General features: G+C 45.3%; 1 protein-coding gene across 2 annotated transcripts in view; it reads right to left on the bottom strand.

Annotated features, from left to right (window-relative positions):
• ADAMTSL2 (ADAMTS like 2) overlaps positions 1–23,431 on the bottom strand; it is a 46,475-nt gene that overhangs the window by 14,445 nt on the left and 8,599 nt on the right. The window contains exons 6-14 of one of the 2 annotated variants that reach the window (XM_084649746.1): positions 22,228–22,373; positions 22,002–22,125; positions 19,713–19,793; positions 18,092–18,267; positions 15,751–16,093; positions 13,440–13,821; positions 6,349–6,452; positions 3,936–4,062; positions 907–1,120 (exon numbers count right to left, since the gene is read on the bottom strand). In XM_084649746.1, coding sequence (XP_084505872.1) covers positions 907–1,120; positions 3,936–4,062; positions 6,349–6,452; positions 13,440–13,821; positions 15,751–16,093; positions 18,092–18,267; positions 19,713–19,793; positions 22,002–22,125; positions 22,228–22,373 — 1,697 coding nt within the window. The remainder of the gene's footprint in view (positions 1–906; positions 1,121–3,935; positions 4,063–6,348; positions 6,453–13,439; positions 13,822–15,750; positions 16,094–18,091; positions 18,268–19,712; positions 19,794–22,001; positions 22,126–22,227; positions 22,374–23,431) is intronic. The other variant, XM_084649747.1, reaches the window with a different exon arrangement.

Here is a 23,431-nt window from a genome sequence, read left to right as displayed (position 1 = left end):
ATTAGGCACAATTGTTTTTCAGATTTCACTGTGCCAGGTAAGAAGCGGGATTTGCAGGAGCTGTTCTCCTAGTGGAAAAGGACAGGCAGGGAGTGGCATGAGCAAATGCAGAACCAAACCTCACCACCCTTTTCATTAGTCAGCACACAGGAAGGTCAGGAAAGATGAAGAAAAGACAGGTGTCAGTCACGCTAAGGTTCTAAGGTTTTGGTCTGACCCAGTATGGCCGTTCTTATGTTTTTATATCCCCTAGCCACTGTGCAGTTGAACAAGATTCCTGTGGGAGAAAAGTCCTCTTGTTTAAGAACCAGACTCAAAAATCTAAAACTCTGGCTAGGAGCAGAGATGTTCTCAGGCTTGACCCAAATTCCCCGGAGTTCAAGAAGTTCAGAGGTCTGGAGACCAGGTCTGAGGCCATCTCTGGCTAGAGGTTTGCCAAGGAGAGACATAATCATCTCCATTGGTGAGCTAGAGGGAGCTTGTGGGGATTTACACAAGCCAAGTCCTGTGAGGTGCAGGGGGGCACTGTGGAAACATCTCCACCCAAAGACCCTGTTTGCATCATGGCCTCATTCAAATGTGAAGGCTGGCACACCACTGGGAGCAGGTCTAGGAGACAGTAGTTAAAACACTAGGGGCTGGCACATGGGAATACTCTTGCCACTGCTAGCACCAGCAGGGCCACCCCAGGGGTTGGTTTTAAGAACAATGCTAAGATAGTCCTGGCTTATGTGCATCTGTGTGGAAGTCAGTGGATTTGCATCTTAGTTTTCAGCTCTGCCTCCCCTTATCTTGGGATCTGGAAGCAAGGAGAACTTGGCAATCATGTATATCACGTGGGGGCTGATGCCTAGCCACTGCTGCCTGCTGTCTCTCCACGGGCTGCCAGCACTTCTGGGAATTTACCTCTGACCACTCAGACATTTCCCACTGAGGCCCACATGCTGGGTTCTTGCAGATTTTGCGTTCGTCCGGCCGGGTAATATCAGCAGATTCGCACAGATCGCTATAGACAGAGCTGTCGAAACCAGGAGAGATCATCTTCCAGCATCGGACGATGCGAAACTGATATCCTTCCCCACAGGTGCGGGAACACTCACTCCAGCTACTCGTCTCCCACCTGCAAGGAAGTGAGAGAGATTCTAACTGGAGTATTCACATTCTGAATGGGAGATGTGCAGGAGGTGTGAGCGTAATACTGGATTAGGAAAACGGTATTATGTGAAGGTTATCGGAGCTCAGCAATGGTTCTTCAAAGCTGTCAGTGACCCTGTAAGTGGTAAATCTGGTACGGAGATTGTTGCAATAGGCACATTCTGCAACGGGGCTGTAAACGACTCAGATATCTCCATACAAGGTAGGATTAGGTGTTGCTGTGCATCAATCTACTAATATTTCACCCTGGAGACCTGAGTTCACATGAACTGTAAGATGCACAGACGCTACCGTAACAGATTCCAGAACAAAACCCTGAGATAGAGAGCCAGATAGTTCCATGTGAAAATGACCTTTGTGGTCTCAGTCTAGCCCTAAAAGGACAAACATCCAGAGCACATTTCCACACAGTTGGCAGATTCACTTCAGAAGTTTTAAGATAAATGCATTACTGTTGCTGACCAAGGCATCCATGTCTAGACTGTGAAGGGAAGCGTGTGCATTGCCCACCTATATCCGGCATCGATGTCATATCCTTGCCTTCAAAAGCACCAATAATCACCCCAAGTTTAAAGAAAATACTTAAAGAAATGTCTAAAATGGGAGAAATAAACTGATCACAAGCTTTGGGATTTATCCCTGGAAGTCAATAGGAGGTGGGGATACCACAGAATCTCCAAGGACTGAACCCTCTTATTTTGCCCTGGGGTACACTTAAAAGAGCTGCCTAGGTTACATGCTCCCTTACCCAATACCAGAGAGTACCCTTACAGCGTTCAAAAACCACAGTAGGCCTAATGTGCCACATTTACCCCAGGTTTAATTCCACTGACATCAGAAGTCAGTGCTTAGCTAATCTGTTTGATTGGTTATATAAACACATGCATAAGACAGGGCTGTATCAAGCAGTGAGTATAGTGCCATTACGATGCTATAGACAGAGCTATATATGACGAAACAAGCTTTGTTTTGAATGTAAAAATCAACCCATTAGGAAAGTGAGGGGGAAAGAAGTGGTTCTTGAGCAGCAGTTTTCAGCTGATGGGTCACGATGCCCAGGGCAGGGGGTCACGAAGGCAACCAAGAGGTCTCATGGTGTTGCGAAACTCTCCCCCTTCCCCTCTCCCCCCACCCCCACCGTTATCCCTCAAGGTCAAGAATTCTCAATCGACCTCTTGAATCACACACGCAAAGCAATTATCTAGGCATAACACAGAGACATTTTTACCCCGGCTTTTATAGTAAATATAGATGGGGTCGCAAAAGGTTTTGAGGGTGGCCAACCTGAAAAGGTCAAGCAATATGGATCTAGAGCATTGACGTCTCCGAGCAAAAAGGTCGCTGTGCTTGGTACACACTCCAGGGGCCACACGTTTGCTTCTGGACGTAAGCTCCAAATAAGGATTTGGGTGCCATGAGCGGGGCAGCTCTAAAAAGTCATTGCACACATCAAAGTGCCACCTACATTCAGAGGAGACACTAAAGCATTTAGCAAGACTTGGGCACAGTGGGGTGGGTGAATGTGGCCAGCCTCAATATCCTGGGTCCAGAGAGATTTTCACATTGGAAAAGGGGAGTGTACCCGCACACTCCCAAACACACACACCTTTCCAATACAATAAACCCGGCACCCATTGCCAAAATGCTAAACTTCCCCTTTCCATGCGTTTGCAGGTTTATGCAGACCCTTGACACGGCTCTAGCCTAGCTTTGTGTTACTTCAGCAACAAGGCACTATTACAGAACGTGCATCGCACAGTTTTGCTTCTTTTCACTTTGTGCCGCCTGGTACAAAGTACAACAAGTAATGTTTCTTTCCCTGCCTGGTTTAGCCCTTTTCTCTTTGGCAGGCACCGATCTATCCCACCCATAACTTGCGTTTCTAGCGAACCTTGAAAAGGACAAACCTTTTAAAAAATGCAATCAGAGATGGACCTAAGCCACAAAGTTTGAATCTGGATTGGTATCTCAACTTCCCCAAAATGGAAAGATCTTTGGATTTGGGGTTCCATTGCAGAGGCGGATCCGAACCATGCAGTTCATCTCAGGAACTGGGTCAGAGTCTGAACTGTCCCAGAGTTTGGGGGATCAAACCCAGGGTTCTCATTTAGACCCAACGCTGTTGCTGATGCATCTCAGTGAGCATTAGCATGATCGCTGATGCTAGCAACGCTCTGGGAATGTAACACTTGTTGGCTGATTCCCCTTCCCCTTACAAGAGTGGAGAATGAAAATGGTCTAGGTTCTACGTCAACAGTAGCTGTTGTTTGGGAGCAAGGTTGAGTCCTGCCATGCAAGTCACTGCTGGGAAAGGTGCAGGAGGGGAAGAGGGATCAGGAAGCCTCCTTCCCTTACACCCTCAGCCAGGCAAGGCCCTTACGCAGTGCTCCAACAGGCTCTAACTTCCCAGCCTATCCACCATGTCACCACAGGGGCAAGGCCTGTGGTGCAAGAGGTTTGTCCCGCTCCTGACTAATGCAAACATCCAAGGATCAATAAAGCATGTTTCAACCTAACTCACTGTGAAGAATCTGTCTCTGACCCAAAGAGTTCTTCTTCCCCTTGTTGTGCTGGCCTGGGCAGGAGATAGACTTGGTAATTAAAGATGAGCCCAAACCAAACCCCAGATCTAAACACCCCGGGAACTTTGGGGAGGTTCTGAACCTGGTGGCTTGGCCCATCACTGCTCAGAACCTAGAAGAGAATCCCCACCAGCTCCAAATAATTCTAAGGAAGACAAAATGTATGGCCCCGTGAAGAACTCCTTACTGATATAGTACCTTGGCTGGCATTCTCTTCCAGCACAGAACTCATGGACAGGCTCGGGACGGGTCATGGCATCACAGTACGTATCATCCACTTCGATCCCATCATAACGAACACACATTGCATATGTGGACATCACTCCTATTTTTAAAAAAAATACACACACACAAAATGCATGCTTGGTGATTTTTACACCCGAACTGTTTGTGAGCTGCATGTTCCAAAATGTCTTTCCAAATTAAAATTGAAGGGCCATGACCTGAGCTGACAGTCATCAGGAATGCTGGTGACAGAAAGAGGATGGGATTGGGTGGGGGGTGGAAAAATGGAGAGTTCTTCCTGCCTGTACGGAGCAGGGTGGCCCTGGGGATACCTGGGGTAGTACATTTTGAAGTTCTCCTTAGTGCTGTTCCAAGGCGGAACATCATGACACCCCAACCAGGACTTGCGACCAATGCTAGCATAGGTGCAAGATGTTCAGGGTGTCTCACCATTGCCGCCATAGGCCTGCAAGCATGTTAGCGGCGTCCCTCCTCCTGGTTCTCAAAGGAGTTTTAGATTCTTATTCTGTCCAGTTCTTGTGTGGGTGCACCATGGGGCTGGGGAAGAGGTTCCCATCTCCCTCCACCCAGTACATCAAAATAATTCATGCCACAATTGTGCCTTACTGCCTGCAGGATGTACAGTGCACTTGGCCTAGTATTGGTTCTTACATGATTATTAAAAGAGGAATCTGACCCTCCTCCCCTGTTTAAGCACAGAAAGCAGAATGTCATCATGCTGGGACTTTTTCCCCTGCAGCCTTGTTAGCCAGAATAAATATTGTTCAGTCCTTTCTGGGACATGGCTTGGGACCAAGAGACTAATCTGTCTACAGGTACCAAGAATTCCAGCTCTCCCAGCCAGGTTTCTGAAACTAAAAGAAACCTACCAACTCCTGACACTGCAGCACTCCTCTGCGACATGTCAACAGAAAAAGGTGAGGATCAAGGAGTGGTTTGCATAGGACATTCCCCACTGGCTTCAGTTTGGGTCAGGTTGAAAGCCTGCCTCAGCTAGAAGACGGCTGTTCAGTAGGAATCACAGAGCTCAAGGACATACTTGAACTTTGTGGGTTTCAGGATTCTGAACTGAAGAACAGTTGTCCACGTTCCTGGTCCCTATACATTTCATAGCAGTGCCAGCAGGTCAAGCCAACCACTCTGGCACGCTTACAAGAAGATCTGTGCATTCATTCCCTTAAAAAGTCTCCCTCCGAAGATTTTATTCCCCTCTTTTTTTCCGCCCTAATTCCAAAAGCAATGAAGTATCCAGCTTATTTTAACTACTGTGCTGTGTATGGAATGATATAGGCAAACCCACTATCAGATGATCATTTTACCTATATGCATATTTCAAGGCAAGTCATGGATTTGTCACAGGCCAGACTTATTAGCAACATTACTCCCCTCCCCTCTAATCACTGAAACGCGGAGATCAAGTCATTTGAAACTGTGCCTTGAGAGGGAAATAGGGGAAAATACGGTGGCCAGATTCTGATCTCATTGATATCAATGGAGTTACTCCAGATTTCCACCCATGTAACTGAGATCAGACTCCAGATCAGAAAAGAGAGAAACAAAACAAACTCAGACAACTTTGTTTTCTGCCACAGTTGTACAGTTTCTCTGTCAGAAAGAAACCGAGCTTTACAGTTTAAAAAGAAAAAAAAAATGCTAGCCACATGGGTTTCAATCATTCCACTGGCATAGTGGCTCAATTCAAGAAGCCACTATGCTAAAACTTGGTGCAAGCTTTATGGTCCTACAAGGCACCATACTCCACAGTGTAGCCCTGCTGGGCTAGTAAATTAAGAAAACGTTAATCGGTACGTAAAAGGGAACTTTTTAAAAACCAAAACGTGCTATGCAGGGTCTGCCTATATCCATTTAGAAGTGTTAAAAGCACTGGTTAGGATTGGTTTGAAAGTGACACATTGCAAGGAATGAGCTGACAGTGGAGTGGAGATGGGTACAATTTTCAAAAATCCCTAAATGACTTAGAAGCCTAGCGCCAATGGGAATTTGGCTCCTAAGTCACCGATGCTCTTTTGAAAATGTTGCCCGCTGGTTCCTGACAGGGCCTGATTTTCCTCTCCCCTGCATTTACCCTGCGCAGAGTGAATTAAAAGTACAATCAAGTCAGAAAGCGGCTCCCTGTGGACACAGGGCTCCTCTGCACAAATCTGATTGCAGGATCTGGGCTTTAGCGGATCAGGGCAACTTCACCTGAGGTTTGATCCAAAGGCCATTCACTTCAGTGGGCCTCGGATCAGGCCCCTAAACATTACCTAGGTCTCCCCATCTCTAACGAACATAAAAGCGACTCACTCAGTGGGTGATCTCAGTACTTCTGCAGAGGTTGAATTTGGCTGCTTCTGATAACTACCTGTAGTGCATGTAGAGCTGCAGGGTTCGTGGGAGGAAAGCTTCCACCTGTACATGTCAGCAGCACTCACACCTTGGCCCTTTCTTAACAACTTCAATCTGTTTCTAGCAATAAGCAAAAAAAAAAAAAAAAAAAAAGCATTTACAAGGAGAGCCTCGATACGTCACATCAAACACTCAAACTGATTCGGTTGCGGTTTGGTTGGGTTTGGGGGGATTTTGTTTCGGTTTTGGGGGGTTTTGTTTGGTTTGGTTTGGTTGGTTGTTTTTTGGTTTTTACAACATACCTGTCCTGATCCCCAAGTAGAATCCCCAGCCTGGTTAGAGGCAGAGCTTCCACTGTCTAGAAATAGAGAGAATGGGATAAAAATACCCACAAGTAGAAACAGTTCAGAATTTAACAAAGTTTGCATTTTCTGCTCAAATACACCTGACCCTAAACATACAGTAATTAAAGGTGCAGTATCTCCTTCCTGGTGATATCGGCATGAAATAAAAATATGCCATGCTAATTGCTACTGCTCAGATATGGTACCACAAACATTCCCTACACAGACTTGAGATTTTCAAATCCCATAAACTTACTGTTTTTGAAAATCTAAATGCTGAATAGTACTTTGCTCAGACTGCTTTTCAAAACAAACCTTGGTTTTTAAACATACAGGCATTCCAAGTTCATATTTGCCTCTATGTCACTCTTGCTCAATTATTTCTATAACGTACATCTTTTAGGACACTATATTCACACATGTAATGCCATTGGTAAAGGAATTATGAATTTCTCCTGGTATACATACAAGCATTTACAAAACCAAGAATCACAACCTCATTGCATAGCTATATAATGTAACATTCTAATGCGTCAGGGATACTGCACCTTTACAACAATCAAATCTTAAATACTTTGTTTAAACCCTTGAAATTGCTATCGTGTTTTAGAATTGTATGTAAGGTTCTATCCTGATCTCCAGCTGTCTCGGGCCTAGCAAGATATGCAGCTTGTGTGATTTCTAGGCAGCAGAAGCTCTGAAATTGCCTTATTTATGATTCATAGGAAAAGTTCACGTCCATTCTGTCACATAAAAGCTTTAAAAGGACACTGTTGAGTATTTTTATCGTCTCCCTTTCAGACGTACCCTCCTTCCATTGTTAGTAATGACCTCTTAGAAGAATTAAAAATAATCTCATTTTCCCCACTGATTTTGCCTCTGTCATTTTGGCAAACAGTCACTTCCTGTGTTTGAAATGGAGCTGAAATTAACATGGCTATTTTTGTTTAAAAATCACAACCGTGGCTGGCTATAAATAGTGCTTTATCTCACCCAAACAGCTTTGGACCAGCATCACCCACTGATGTCAACACAGTCCCAACAACTGTCTTCTTACTAACTACTGCTGTAGAGCCAGCGGGGGGAGGCACAAAATGATGATTTTCCATAGGACCCATAAAAATGGTGATCAGCGTCTGTTCTTTTCACGTTTTTAAAATGTATCTCGAGAAAGAGAGCACCGCCTAAATACTTCAGGCCATATTGTTTTCTCAGTCACACCAGTGTGATTCCAAAATAACTCCAATGATGGGGGATCCCTTTGGATTTTCACCCATGTCGCTGAATTCATTGACTTCAAAAGGGTTATCCTACCGGGGGTTCTCAAACTTCATTGAGCTGTGACCCCCTTCTGACAACAAAAATGACTACATGACCCCAGGAAGGAGGACCGAATCCTGAGCCCACCCAAGCCCTGCTGCCCTGACTACATGACCCCAGGAAGCAAGGGGGGCAAAGACTGAGCCCCATCGCTCTGGGCAGGGGAGCCAAAGCCAAAGCACCCGAGGAAGGGGGCCTGTAACCTGAGCCCCACCACCCAGGGCTGAAGGCCTCAGGCTTTGCCTGTGGCCCCGGGCCCCAGTAAGTTTAATGCTAGCCCTGGTGACCCCATTAAAACAGGGTCCCAACCCACAGTTTGAGAACCGCTGCTCTAGACTGAAACTGGAATAACTGAGTGAAGAATTTGACCTTTGGAATATGTATGGCATTACTCCCTTCTTCCTAAACTTCCTACACACACACACAAAATAGGCTTGTATCACATTTGGAGATTAGAACCCCTTCCCCCTCAACAGTGTCCCTTTAATGTATGTGATTGGAACTCAAAGAGCTTCTTCTACAAGTAAGGATGTTGCAGAAACAACTTCTAGATAAATTAGACATTTTGTCATATGGTAACAGTTAGTTCTCTTCCCATTTAGAGCGCAGACATAACTATTGTTTTGTTTTCTTCTAAATGCAAACGGCAGTGAGTCGTTATACAACCAGGCTGGTTTTTTTTTAAATTATGCTGATTATTATGGGTTGCACTAAGGTCACCCATTTTCCTCCCCCTCCGAGCTTTTGTGTCCATGTTTCTGAAGCAAGCAACAACAACAAAAATTAGCACCACCCCCTTTTCTGCAACAGGCCAGGCGCACCCATATTGGCTTTATACTGAGCTGCTTTCCTGGGGCCATAGAAGCAAACATCTCTTTCTGGTAGAAATTGCCATTCTGGAATCTGCTATTGTTTTGGCTGCCGGATTCAAGCAAGGGTCTCTGCAGCAGAAGAATAACCCTCACAACTACAAGTGAATGCAGAGGCTCAATATTCAAAGAGTTTGGACTCATATTTTTTGCTTTCTAGTCCAGATTTTTACACCAGTGCAAAGTGAGTGTGAAGTAGATTAACCTCAGTAACCATTCCAATTTAACAGCATTTTGCACCAACTTTGCACTTGTGTACTTGACTGTACAAGAAGCAGATCAATGGGGAGTCAGGACCAAGATGTTATCAGCCAGCAGATATGGGTCTGATCCTGCTGCCATTGAAGTCAGTGAGATAGGGCCCATTGAGAATCAGATACCTGTGTATTTTGTGGGTACAAATGGAATAATATGGATTAGTTCCATATTTTTTTACCTTCTCTTCCAAAAGAAAATCAGAACAGTTACAGGCCAAATTCTGCTCTCAGTTCCAACAGCGTAACCCTTTCAGCTTCAGCAGAGAGCAGAATTCAGTGCAGAGGGCCACAAGTTGCCCCTGGGAAAATCCACATATGGTTTGCCAATAACCTGTGTTTTCACTTGCAGACTTCACTAGGAAAGAAGTGTGGTTTTAAGATGTGTTAAAATCCTCATGCAGACAAGGCAGTTTTAGTTTTAACACATTAACTGGGGGAGGTCAACACCAGAGCTTGGGTTTACCTGGACCAGCAACACCTATTAAAACTACAGTTGTCTGGTCAATATGTGAACATGTGGTCTAGTGAACATGTTAAAAATACACTTTTTCTCTGAGTGTAGGCATGGCCACAGAGTTCCCTCTGCTTTGCTCTATCGGGAGAGTGGGTTTCCCAACCCACATGGAATTGGCAGAGGTCTCCATCCTCTGAGCCTGCAGATGAACCAAGATCTCAGGAAAAACACAGAAGATGGGAGCACATCTGTAAGGAACTTGGTATCTGCCCAGTTGTTCTCTTGGTTCCTTCCTCCCCTATAGCTGCACCCTTCCTAAGCAAGCCATGTTACCATGCGATCCAGGATCAAAACTCCCCCTAAGGAGTAGTCAGTCCTGGGTCAACTGACTAGAATTCCACCTGGATCTGAGGGGAGCAGGCTGCAGAGAGCCACTGCTTCCTGCTTCCTCTTGTCACTGCCCTCTACTGTGGAGCCCGATGGAGTGGCTTTCAATTGCCAGTGACTTGACAGCCTAGCTGTTGATCTCCATCCACTGCAGGTTTGGGGCCCATCCCTCCACATTCTCCTCCAATCTGTACCCAAGTGATGAAAAGCTTTCAAGGCTCCAGCAGTTTTACAACAACAAAATTCCAATTTGCCTTCTGCCAGCTTTCCTTAGCATCTCCAGAAACTGACCCCCTAGATCATACGCTTTATCTGTTCAATCCACCGTCCTCTGGGCTGGGGATTTATGCAGTACATGATGTGCCGAGGTGCACTGGAGTGTGGTCTGGCCTTTTCTGGCAGAACTCGCTCGGGCGCACACAAACACACCCACCCACAGAGGCGCTATATTTGGAAGAACAAGTTGCCGATTATGTCATAAGTACCCTTTGAACAACCACGCTGGAGAACAATGTTTCAGTGAAGTGTGTAAAAAAATTTTTTTTTAAATGAAGCACATGCCGGTTTTTCACTGCCTGCTTCCTAATGAGAGTGCTTGGGGCCAGTGTCTCAGCTGTGTGGATTCAGGTCCGCACTGCCCTGGGGGCACAAAGCTGCCCTACCTCCAGCTTAGCTGGGCCTTTGTGGCACTCCTAAGCCACCCCTCCACACCTGGCTGCCAGCACACAGGGTGTGGCTGCTGACTGTTTGGCATGGCTGTGACATCCCTGTGCCCTGACAATCAATAGCTGCTGAAATGGCCCTAGGGGACCACTGGTAACTGGCAAGGTTGAAAGTCAGCCCAGTGCAGAGCCAGACAATAACTAGTGGGACAGTTGCGAATGACATCTTTCTACACTCCCGGCATGCACCGAGCCCAATTCAGCCACCACGCAGAATCGGGGCCTTTCAATGCCCAGATATAAACACCCAATCTGAGAAAACAATAACTCGTTTAAACCATCAGTGACTATTTTGATCTGAAAATTAGCATTTTGCTTCAGTTCAATGGGAGTGGGGGAAAGGGAACATTTTAATAGAGGAGCTTCTAGGAAAACTGTGATATGGGCACCCTGTTCAACAGGATTAACCCTTACTAACCCTGTCTTTGTCAGGGGCTGGAGGGGAGAATAGACAGTGCATTTTAGTAAGTTCCTTGTGTCACTGCGGGCTTTCACAGCTAATATGCAGAATTCTCTATTTTAGGTGCCTATATGGCCTCCTATCTGAATGCCTTGCAATCTTTAATGCATTTAAAATTCACAGCACCCTTGGGAGGCAGGGCAGTGCTATCACCCCCATTTTACAGCTGGGGAACTGAGGCACAGAAGGACTAAGAGACTGGCCCAAGATCCCATAAGAAGTCAGCAGTAGACGGGGGAACAGAACTTGACCTCTCAAGTTGTAGGTGTGCACCATAACCACTGGGCCATCCACTCCCTCCAAATCGTTCATCTTTAAATTATAAGCCACTGATGCTAAGTGACGCTAGTCCTGGTTTGCAGAAAGTGCTCCCAAAACACTCGCGCTTTCCTAGGCAGCGCAGGAGAAAGTCCTTGCAAAGCGTTTCCTACGCCAAATACTGAATAAAGCTGACAGGCTTAACACCTAATGTACCTCAGCAGTGTTTTAAAGCTCTTAGCAGGGAGCTCGCTGGCATGTTTGTTTGTTTTAATGGTTATTTCTTGGGCCTAACTATATTGACATAAAGATTGCAATCCCACAGAGCACTTCAATTGTGCCTTCAATCCACAGACCTACAGCCACTTCGAAAGGTCAGTATCATTAGCCCCAATTTACGGGTGGGGAAGCCGAGGCAGAGAGAGACGAAGTGACTTGCCCAAAGTCACACAGTAAATCAATGGCCGGACCAAGAACAGACGCCAAGGCTGACTGTGTCTCCCGAGGGCGCAGCACAGAGGGCACAATTGAGTAGGAGAGCAGGCAAAGGTTGTTTGAATCCACTTCTTGCCCTTGGGATTCTGGACTGCTCCAGGAGCTGAAACAGCCTCTGGGATAAATCTGAACTGTCCTGGAGGTATTCGAATTGATGGCAGCATCCTGAGCGCTGCCTGTTGGCTGCTTTGCAGTCCAGAATAGCCCAGAATCTCTCTAGCTGCGTGTGCTACAGACGCCCTCTTCTGTTCCGACGCGCCCTCTTGTGTTCCTGACCCTATCCCCAGCAGCCCCTGCACCAGTGGTTGTGAGGGGGAATGCAGGACCTCTTACGACTGCCTTATGGTGGCCTTGTGATCAAGAAATTCACCCCTTTGGCCCCTTGCTCTACAGTTCCAGCCCCAATGCACCCCTAGGGCAGGGGACAGCATCTGCCGCCAGATCTCCCAGCACAGAGTAACTGTGAATAAGGCAGTGTGCTCACTAGGACAGGTGCTAATTTTACAGTAAATTATACTGTTTCTCTGTACTGTCAGCCCCAAAGATAACTATTTGATAGGGGGGAAAATGGCTGAAGATCCATAATTTAGTCCTTACAGGGAATTCCTTTCTTAGTAAACTACTGTGTACCTGACTTCATAGAATCATAGAAGGTTAGGGTTGGAAGGGACCTCAGGAGATCATCGGGAACTGTGTGTCCCTAGATCCCCGTTAATCCATGCCCTGCCTGTCTGTACATATAATTGTTAAATACACTCTATGCCTTGTTTAACAACCAATAACATTTCATAGTAGAGTCAACAGAAAACACCAAGTCAAGGGGCTTTGTAGTTCATGCCCCATATTTGACCTAGCTCAAAATAAGCAGCTGGTAGGTAGTGTTTCCGTATGCTTAATAAATATCAACTGACACCACTGCTTCTTCAGCAATTAAATCAAATCAAAGAAACAAACCAACCTATTTTTGTAGGGCCTGCACAAAAGCTGTTATCCTCCCCCCTCTGGCTCTCGAGCAATAGTTAACTAACAGAGGTGATTCCCCGAAGCTACTGTCTACACATTCCTGCTGGCATCAATAACAATGCTGGTGGATGACAATCAACCACAAGTACACAAAAAGGAGCCATACCAACTTCTGCTGCATTAGAAATACAAGGAAAGGGGAGCAGGGGAAAATAAGCGTTGGTCAAATAAGAGCACTCAAAATGAGTAGGAAAAGAGGTTTTATTATGTTCAGTCCTCTAATGAAATGCGACAATAGACAGAGAGCAATAAGCTATAAAAATACAGTGGCCAATGTCCCTTTAATGTGGACAGTGTCTTTTTTATCTTGTTAAGGTGTCAATTCTTTTCCCTCCCCTGACAGCATTTTTTAATTTTGCTTGCAAATTAACCTCTTGCAGAAACCTTTTAAAGGACATCTTCATCCTACTTACCTTACAGATCAGAATGTGTAATCTGGACTGCCCTAAGTGCAATGCATGTGAGAGAACAGCACAGAAATCAATGGGATTGAATATTATTAAAAACGCATCCCCTACCTGGCTTTGTGGGTTCTGTTCCCTTGGGGGCTGGTCAGGGTAACGGTAGCATTCGAGAACTGAGTCTCTGATGAAGTGTTGATTATTTTGTCGCTGCTCAGCTCCATGTAGGTGCCGTTGATGCTGTACGTCATCACCCCTTCGTTGTCTTCGTAGTCAACGTAAAGGCTGTCTATGTGCGAGCCCACGGAGTTGATTGGGTCCCCTGGGGCAAAGATGCTGTTCATGGTCATGTTCCGAACTAATTCTTTCGAGTCCGAGGTTTTGTCCAGAAGCTTGTCGGTGATTGCATTTTCTGACAGGAACTCCGTGGAGGTGAATCGCGAGTCAAAGTCTCTGTCATCTCTGTCTGTCAGGTAAGCAGACCTGGTTGCATTTGAATCTGGATTGGAGCAAAGCGGGGGATGGAACAACCACCACAAAATAAACTCAACAAGGGAGATGGGAGAAGCAGAAAGTGCAGGCGATGGGTCTGTGCAGCTGGGTCAAGGGACAGCGGGAGTGGCTGGTGGTATCTGTGGCAGTTGTTCACAGGCAGTTAGGCCCTGTGGATCACACTTACTCACACTGGAGGACTGGGAGTTCATAGCTGCCAGGTTCTGAAGAGCTTCTCCAGTTACATGTGTCACAGGAAAGAGCTTTTGCTAAGGGAAAATTGTGGTTTTGCTTCACTCCCCACTACTTCAGACGTTCTGTCCAGCACTGAGAAGACAGAATATGCCACAGCTTTCCCTGTCCTCCCACAACCAGGGGCTGCGGGCTGGGTTGGGTGAGGTGCTGGGGTAGCGGGAGAGCAGGGAGATGGTGCTGGGTTCGGTGGGGGCAGGCTAGGAGGGTGTAGAGGGGAACTGGGTGGAGATGGGTTGGGTAGGGACGGGGGATGCTGGGAGGGGTGAGTGTAGGTGCTGGATGGGGGCTGCTGGGTTGGGTGGGTGTAGGAGGGTGCTGGGTGGGAGTGGATTGGATGGGGGATGAGGAGTGCTGGGTTGGGTGGCTTAGGGGGGTACTGGGTTGAGTGGAGGAGGTTTGGGTGCTGGGTGGGGGTAGGGGGTTCTATGTGGGGGTGAGTTGGGTGGGAGGTGAGGGGTGCTGGGTTGGGTGGGGGTAGAGGGGTTCTGGGTGGGTGTAGGGAGGACCTGGGGGGTAGGGGTGCTGGGGTGGCTGAGTTGGGTGGGAGGTGAGGGGTGCTGGGTTGGGTGGGTTAGGGGTGTCCTGGGTGGGGGCGGATTGGATGAGGGATGAGGAGTCCTGGGTTGAGTGGGAGATGAGGGGTGCTGGGTTGGGTGGGGATAGGGGGTTCTAGGTGAGTGTAAGGAGGTGCTGGGTTGAATGGAGGAGGTTTGGGTGCTGGGTTGAGGTGAGTTGGGTGGGAGGTGAGGGGTGCTGGGTTGGGTGGGTGTAGGGGGATGCTGGGTGGGGGCGGATTAGATGAGGGATGAGGAGTCCTGGGTTGAGTGGGAGATGAGGGGTGCTGGGTTGGGTGGGGGTAGGGGGTTCTGGGTGGGTGTAAGGAGGTGCTGGGTTGAATGGAGGAGGTTTGGGTGCTGGGTTGGGGTGAGTTGGGTGGGAGGTGAGGGGTGCTGGGTTGGGTGGGTGTAGGGGGGTGCTGGGTGGGGGCGGATTGGATGAGGGATGAGGAGTCCTGGGTTGAGTGGGAGATGAGGGGTGCTGGGTTGGGTGGGGGTATGGGGTTCTGGGTGGGTGAAAGGAGGTGCTGGGTTGAATGGAGGAGGTTTGGGTGCTGGGTTGGGGTGAGTTGGGTGGGAGGTGAGGGGTGCTGGGTTGGGTGGGTGTAGGGGGGTGCTGGGTGGGGGCAGATTGGATGAGAGATGAGGAGTCCTGGGTTGAGTGGGAGATGAGGGGTGCTGGGTTGGGTGGGGGTAGGGGGTTCTGGGTGGGTGTAAGGAGGTGCTGGGTTGAATGGAGGAGGTTTGGGTGCTGAGTGGGGGTGAGTTGGGTGGGAGGCGAGAGGTGCTGGGCTGGGTGGGGGTTCTGGGTGGGTGTAGGGGGGTGTTGGGTTGAGGGCTGGGGGAAGAACCTAGTGGAGCTGCGTCCTGAGCATTGGGAAGAGGGAGATAGAAAGGCAGACTGCAAAGCAAATACCGCCATGGCTCCCTGCAGCTGGGATGTGCAACTGCAGCCATCCCTACGGCCCCACCAGAAACCAGCGCCCTCCGGGCAAAGAGGATGGATAGACAGAGACATTTTTACGAGTTCTCCCAGGATTCCAAAAAAATTAACCAAGGAAGCAGAATTCGTCTCATCAAAAACTCGGAAAAGCGGCATTGCAAGGTCCAGGCCTCCTCCTTACCTTTGGGTTGTTTGCCCTTCAGTTTTGGTTCACAGTCAATTGCTTCTGCTCTTTCATAAACTTCATTGGTTTCCTGACCTTTGCTCAAGTTCAGGTCTTCCTCAGTGTCCTGCCTTCCAAACACCTGGTTTGCCAAATCTATCCTTTCCCTGGAGAGTTTGCCGAAGTAGCTTGCATTGCGCTGGCTAAACCCCAAAGGCACTTCTCCATCAAACTCTCTGCTTTCCTCGCTCTCGGATTCAGAAAAGGTGTAGTAGATAGGCTGAATAACTTTTGAATGTGGCTTCCTTAGAAGAGTATATTCAAATGTTATGGATGGGTTCTTGCCATTTTGGTTCCATACCTAAACAAAGCAAATTAAATTACTGTTAACCAAGATGTAATGTATATTTGGCATAGAATTCTACACTTTGCCTTATTGTCTCCAAAGGCTGCTGGTTAGTATCTATCCATTTTTAATGTGCCTTTTGCCATATCGCTAGGAAATCAGTTCATATCATAGATCTGTTGTAACTGGCACCACAGCAATTTATCATAAATTATTTGGCAGTGTTGCTCAGTGGATACAGCATTAGATTGGGAAATCTAGGTCCTAGTCCTAGCTCTTCCACTGACTGACCGTAAGGACTTGGGCAAGCCACTTATCCCCTCTGTGCCTCATTCATCCAGTCTGTATAATGAGGATAATACAATTTTTTTTTCTCTCAAGTGCTTGGCAATCTTTACATGAAAGGTGTGAGGAAAGACTTTGGAAATTATGAATCATTCTGAAAAAATCGTCAGCTGCCCACAGACAATTGGCCAACAGAAAACAAAACTCAGTTTCCCAATGAATTATGTGCTATGAATTAGTCATCCAGCAATTCTGATCATTGTAAAACCCGTGGAGGTGGGGGGAATTCACCCTTGTGCAGAGGGCTGGCACAAAGGCAGTGCACGTTTTAAGTCTCACTTAAACCCTGAGGGGTTGAATAAAAAGCTGCACAGACCTTGAAATCCATCATAATTATTACCATCATCCCTTCTGGAAAAAAAGAAAAGAAAAGAAACATCTGGTAATGCGGTGCTAGAGAAAATTCTCAAGGCACCTGCAGTCCCATGGCTATTTACTAATAATTTCCCTGGGATATAAAGGGGTTTCCAGTGTCTTCAATGCAAGCCATGTATAGGGAACCCAGGACAGAATTTGGCTCAGAGGGTGAAATTCACCCCGTAAAGAGGCCCATGCACTATTTAAGGCATGCATGGTTGGTGTGCAGGCTCTCTGCATAAGGATGAATTTCTTTCCTTTCCTTGCAGTGGAACTCATAATAGCAGTAATATTGTGTTTTAAGATTTGGGTAGTTTTTTGCTTGATGGCCCAATTGTCTTCCCCTTTTCAGTTGACTGAGATACTAATGCCAAGCAGAAGAATAGACAAACTCCCCCACCCCCGCCCCTGCCCATGCCCAGGCTTGTCATCCATCCAGAATGATAATTTAATAAACCAGCATTCATTATTTAAAGCCAGATCTGCATCTGAAAGGCTCCCGTGTTCTCTCTGAACTGGTGATGCCAGTAAAACAACGTGTTAGTCAGCAACACGGAGCCAGGCTCACCCCCAAGATGCAACCTTTATCCTCTTTCCCTGCTGGAAGTAAGTTTACTGAGCGGGTGTTTATCCATGGGAAGGGGAAACTACAAATTCCCCAGGGAGCCATTGAATCAATGCGACTCTCAGCTGTCCTGACCCCATCGCATCAAGGGCCTGCTCTGCCCACTTTGAGAGCTGCAATGTAAAGTGGAAGTCGCAGGCTGCTTGCACCTCTGCTCCCTGCGGCCTTACCCATCCAATCCCAGGGGAGAATCCGGCCTGGAGAACCTTGGTTCTCACCTGCCTCACCTCTCCTTGTTTGCCATGTTCAAACAGTCTCCTCCCTGAATTACATTTTTGCCACAGCTAGAAAACTCAGTGGGGACATGGCCACATTAGCAGCAAAGAAGCCGCTCTGCAGTCATGGAACAGCTGCTGTTTTAGGGCCTGGGGAGAGGAAAACTTCCTCCCAAGCCTTGTGGACAGTGTTCAAAGGATAGGGTGGAAATACGAGGGCCCTGACTGTCAAGTGGCTTGCTTTAATTTAAACATTTTCGAGAAGTCAGGGAGCTTCCCAACCCCCACCTGTAATTCAAGAACCACCTGTAAAGCTCCCCAGCATGTAGCTCAGCTACTGGCTGCATCCAGAGGATTTGACCACTGGTACGAACGTGGTTACGAAACACACAAGAGGAAAAAAATCAGTAGAATTCAACTGTTCTCTTCCTGTAATTTCTATCCCTGCAAATATAAAAAGCCAGAGCACACCATTATATTCAAGCCTTGATTAGTCGGCCCCTGGGCGACGATATATTCTATGCCAGTCTCATAAACATCCATAGGCCTTCTGTACTTGAACACCGTGCCTGCAATGTTGAAGTTCTTTGGGCTGTCGACTTTGTAATTCCCATTGAAAAAATAGTACCCAGCTTCATCTGCAACAGCTTAAAAAGACAGAGAGAGCAGGTAACCAGCTTCATTGAATGCAAAAGAAATATGCAGTCACAGAAATGTAGGGCTGGAAGGGACCTCAAGAGGTCATCTAGTCTAGTCCCCTGCGCCGAGGCAGGACCAAGTCTACCTAGATTATCCCTGACGGGTGTTTATCTAACCTGTTCTTAAAAACTTCCCAAGGACAGGGATTCCACAACCTCCCTTGTAACCTTTTTCCAGTACGTAACTATCTTTATAGTTAGAAAGTTTTTCCTACTATCTAACCTAAATCTCCCTTGCTTCAGATTAAGCTAATTACGTCTTAATCATTGCTATTTGCTTCCCATACAAAGTTCAAGTATCTTTATTTCCTGGATGATGATAATACCTGACATTTACTTAGGTTATTACATTTGTTTTATAATAATATCCTAAAACATCATTAATATCATAATGAACATTTATTTTATAATAATAAATAAATAATAATACCACCTATCTCACATATAATGTTTTTCATCCATAGACCTCAAAGTGCTTTACAACGGTCAGCATCATGAGTATCACAATAAGTTTATTGCCATTGTTACTTTATTTCCACATCAGTATTTTGTGCACATGTGTGCGAGACTGTAAAAAGCAAGGATTGTTGTTTATTACATGTTTGTACAGGGCCTCCTACAACGGGGCCCAACCTGAATGTGGCCTTTTGGCCCCAATATACATGTTAAAATAATAAAGGTTTCACATACTGTAGACAAACGGGTGGGGTTTCATGACTCAGTGCACCAGGAGTTCCATTTTTTAGAAAATGAAACAGATTATCCTTCTCTTGGCACATGGAAATCTTGCCACCTAAGCCATGGTTCTAATAACCATGGAGCTTGAAGGCAGCATCAGAACTTGACACTAGCTAAAGCATATGTGTGAGTTACTTGAGCAGAGTCAATTTGCCCACACCATCCAATTCCTGTACCTATCTGAAACCTGGATTCAGTCATGGGCATTAGTCACCTTCCACCACAATATCAATGAGGCAAACGTCTAAATCATATTTGCTTTTTACTGAGGGCATGCTGTAGCCAATGTACTTTCACTGAGATGCAGAAGTTCCATGGGATCAAGAGAGAAATGAAGGTGCACAGAAATTATTTGAGATCAAGGATGTGCATCTGGTACAATTCTCTGCAACAACAGTAATATACATTGTTCAACAGATCAGAGTTAAAGCAACTAAAATGTTGCACTGCCTGGGCCAGATTCTCAGCGGGGGTAAATCAGTGTAGCTCCATTGACTTCAACAGAGCTATGACGAGTTACACCAGTTGAGGATTTGGTCCATGTCTGCAAATGTATTCTCAACAAATGCGTTTACTTGCAAAGAAAAAATATAAATATGCACACGCACACAGACACACTCACAATTTTCAGCTAAGTACCAAGAGGTTATACACACCCAAAACATCTGCCGATTTTTTCCGTTCTACTATCTGGATATCTCTGGCTCCAGCAGGAATGTGTGTTACCAGGGAATAGCCTATGGAAAACTATACATTAATGAAAGGAAAACCTTATAACCAATAATATGAACAAAGATGAGTTCAAGAATCAAGATTGGTCACTTTTCAGGAAAGATGGCTTTCTGAACATTTGATCCTTCCCAACTACATTTTTTTAAATGATAGCCGTTAATAACCGTCACATTACTCCTAACTTCCATCCATATAAGGTAGCTTTCCTGCCTCTTTTTCCGGGGGTGAAAACCTCCATAGCAGTAAACTGACGTAAATTCATCAACTTCAACAGAGCAACGTCAGTTTGCACCAGTTGAGGATCTGGCCCATAATCTCTGAATAAGAGTCTGTCTACGCTGCAGTCAGAGGTGTGACTACAGCACATGTACACATATGCAAGCTATCTTTGGTCTAGTTAGCTTAAATAACAATAGCAATGATGACATGGCAGCACAGGGACCCTGGGTATGCAGTCAAGTGACTGTCCCATGCTGCTGCAGCTTCACTGCTAGTGTTATTCAAGATGACTAGATCAAAGCTAGATTGGGTATGTCTACACATGCTGCAGTCACACCTGGTTGCAGTGGAGACAGACCCAAAGGCACATTTTACTGGACCTTCACACACTGAGACTGATCTTGAAAACTATTTGTAAACCAGCACCCATTTGTCTTATAATGTAGCTCCAATTGTGTTGATTGCACTAAGAAAAATACTAACAGTATTTCTGAACCCACAGTTTGTGTCCTACTGTTCATCCCATTTATATTTCTCATGCAATTAAATCAGAATAATGTTATGATCAATAATAAGATTTACAATTATACATACTTAGAAAAGGAAAGTCAAATTATATTCATCAGTGTGTAAAACGATCCTCATATTGGTCAGGAAGAAATTATTCTTCCATATAGATCTGGGCATACTTGTCTATGAATATTATAGGGGAGGGGGTTATACCTTATTTAGAAGCATCAAGTACTGATCATTAGGGATGCCATTTGCTGTGGGATTAGGGCAGCAGTTGCTCCTCACCCACATCCCCGACCTTGGTTTGTACCACCCCAGACTTTTCATAAATCTGTATGTTCCACCCTCCCGCACTGACTTTCCAAGCTATAATACAATCCCAAGCTATAATTCCAATTCCAAGCTATAATACAATTCTCCATGCTAACACAACTTTACCACCCGCCAGAATTCTTCTGAAAAGACACCCCTGCTGACCACAACTGGAATCAGGATATTGGGCTAAATGAACCAGTTATCTGATCCAGTATGGAAAAAATCCCAGGTTCCTAGAATTATTTTCTTGAAATAGTCTGAAATATGATCTTGAAAATGGCCTCAGAAGTACAGAACTGCTATCTTGCGATGTGGAGAAGGACAAGGAAAAGGTAGATTAGAAGGGGGAAAGCCTCAAAGGTATTAAGGGTAATATCTGAGTGTTTGAGATCTTCATAACTGCATCTAAAGTCTGTAGGTTGCAGATCAAATACAACGAACTGTTGTGAGAAGGCCTATTTGAAAACTTTTATTAGCTACAGCAGCTAGCCTGGTAGTTGGACCATGGTGCATTTCTTGGCTGGTCACTCAGGAGCCACCATTATTTAGGATGACAAGCCTGATTCTCCTCTCTCTTACATTGATCTGATACCAGTGTAACTACTGGATCACATCCTCAGCAGGTGTAAATTGATGTAGCTCCACTGAAGTCAATAGAGCTGTGCTGATTCACACCAACTGAGGATGTCAACCATTGATTTTAATGGAGTTATTCCTAATTTTCACTGGCGTAAGTGAAAGAAGAATTAGGCTCTAACACTTTATAATATATTAACTCTGGGAATCCTAATTTTTCAAAGATATCCTAGCTTTCCATTGTTGTAAAGCATTTATTCTTAGGTTTAGTGGTAACTAGAAATAAGACCTTAAAACTGAGATTGGTCCATTGTATAACTCTGCTGCTCCAAGATTCAATGCAATGAGGCTCAGATTTTGGATCAGTGTAATTCTCAATCCTTGCTAGGTTACCTGTATCCTTTAAAAGAAGGGTTTCCCCTGCCCTAAAACATAAGAGTGACAGTTTTAAAAAAAGACAGAACATGAAAAAAGGAAAGAACCCCAGAAAACAACAAGGCATTTGGTAGTATTTTGAAACTGAAACTAATGTACAAAAAAGCTATGTTAAAAGACATACGCTATAAATATGGGGAAAGGTAAAGTCTTACCAAGATGAGAATTTCCTTTTCTGTAACTCCCAGTGACATGAGTGCAGCTACTGCCATCCCCTTGGCAAACCCCACATTTATCCAACATGTGGGTGGAAAATAGAATCCCATCACATCCAATTGGCTAGAAAAATGGTAAATAGAGTATTGAGGGCCAGGCAAATATTGCACCCATGGTAATTTTCTGAATGCTACTGACAATATTTTTGCTATAATGTTTAACAACCTCACATTTTCCAGACACGCAAACCCCTCGGAAATCAGTGTATTTGCAGGATGTTCCATCCCGAGCCTGAACCATTAACTGTCTCTGACCATCCACAGTGGTGCAATGGAGGTCACAGGGCTTGCTAGAAATGTGAACATAGTCATCTAAGGGGAAAGGATATAAACATAGATTCAAAACAGGAGAAATACAATCATTCATCCTACCAATGTCAACTAATGTCTGCTAAGAGAGATAACAACATCAATGGGATGATGAACTGCACGGTTAGCCACATTTCAGGAGCTACCATCTCCAGGGTTTGGAAACTAGATTAGGGATTGCAGTTCTGATAGCATGACAGGCACAGCATTGCAAATCCTTGCACTGGGAACTGGTCCTTACCTCCTGCAAGTCATACCATGCACTAATGTTATCAATTATATATACATTATAGCTGAGAATTTTCAAAGCTGCTTAGAGGATGGGCATCTCCAAGGCAGCTTTGAAAAATCTATGTATTTATAAACTATAGAGCTAACATCAATCCATGGGATTACTTGCAGGAGTAAGGACTACTCACCTGTGTAAGGGGTTGCAGTATAATACAAAAGTGTGCTTTAATATATCTATATATGATATATAGCTATGTCATACATATACACGTTATATATCTAATAACTATATATTAATATATTCTTTTATACCTATGGAGATTAAATAGGTAGACTAGCACAGAGATAAAATAAGATTTACAGCTGTATATGGACAAGCACAGCAAACTGTTTGACAAGTTTTAATTTGAATTTGTTAATGAATTAATTTGGGCTGTATGCACCCCCACTCCCGACCCCCAGCTGCATTTGCTTTCCACAGATATTCACGTGGCTAAATCCTCTGACAGGAACATTCACTGAAACAAATTGCAAATTCATGTTTGCTCCAGCAACCTGATTCTAAGAGTTACACACAACTAGTCAGGGAACAGAAATATACCAGATGACCTATATGTCCCATTAAAACAGCATGAATTTCAAAATACCCTTTTCCAAATCTCACACAACGAGCTGCTTGCATACCAGCTACAGATCAAGAATTATTCACTGAAACTATTGGGTGAATAATTTCCAATAGTGAATATATTTGTGGAAATTTCCACCTGGCCACAGGAAAGAGGCAAAACTGGACAAAGAAATTATTGATTATGAATAATTTATCCACCTTC

This window comes from Lepidochelys olivacea, assembly GCF_965140295.1.
Source record: "Lepidochelys olivacea isolate rLepOli2 genome assembly, chromosome: 16".
NCBI classification, from domain to species: Eukaryota; Metazoa; Chordata; order Testudines; family Cheloniidae; genus Lepidochelys; species Lepidochelys olivacea.
This window is presented reverse-complemented; position numbering and strand designations above follow the sequence as displayed.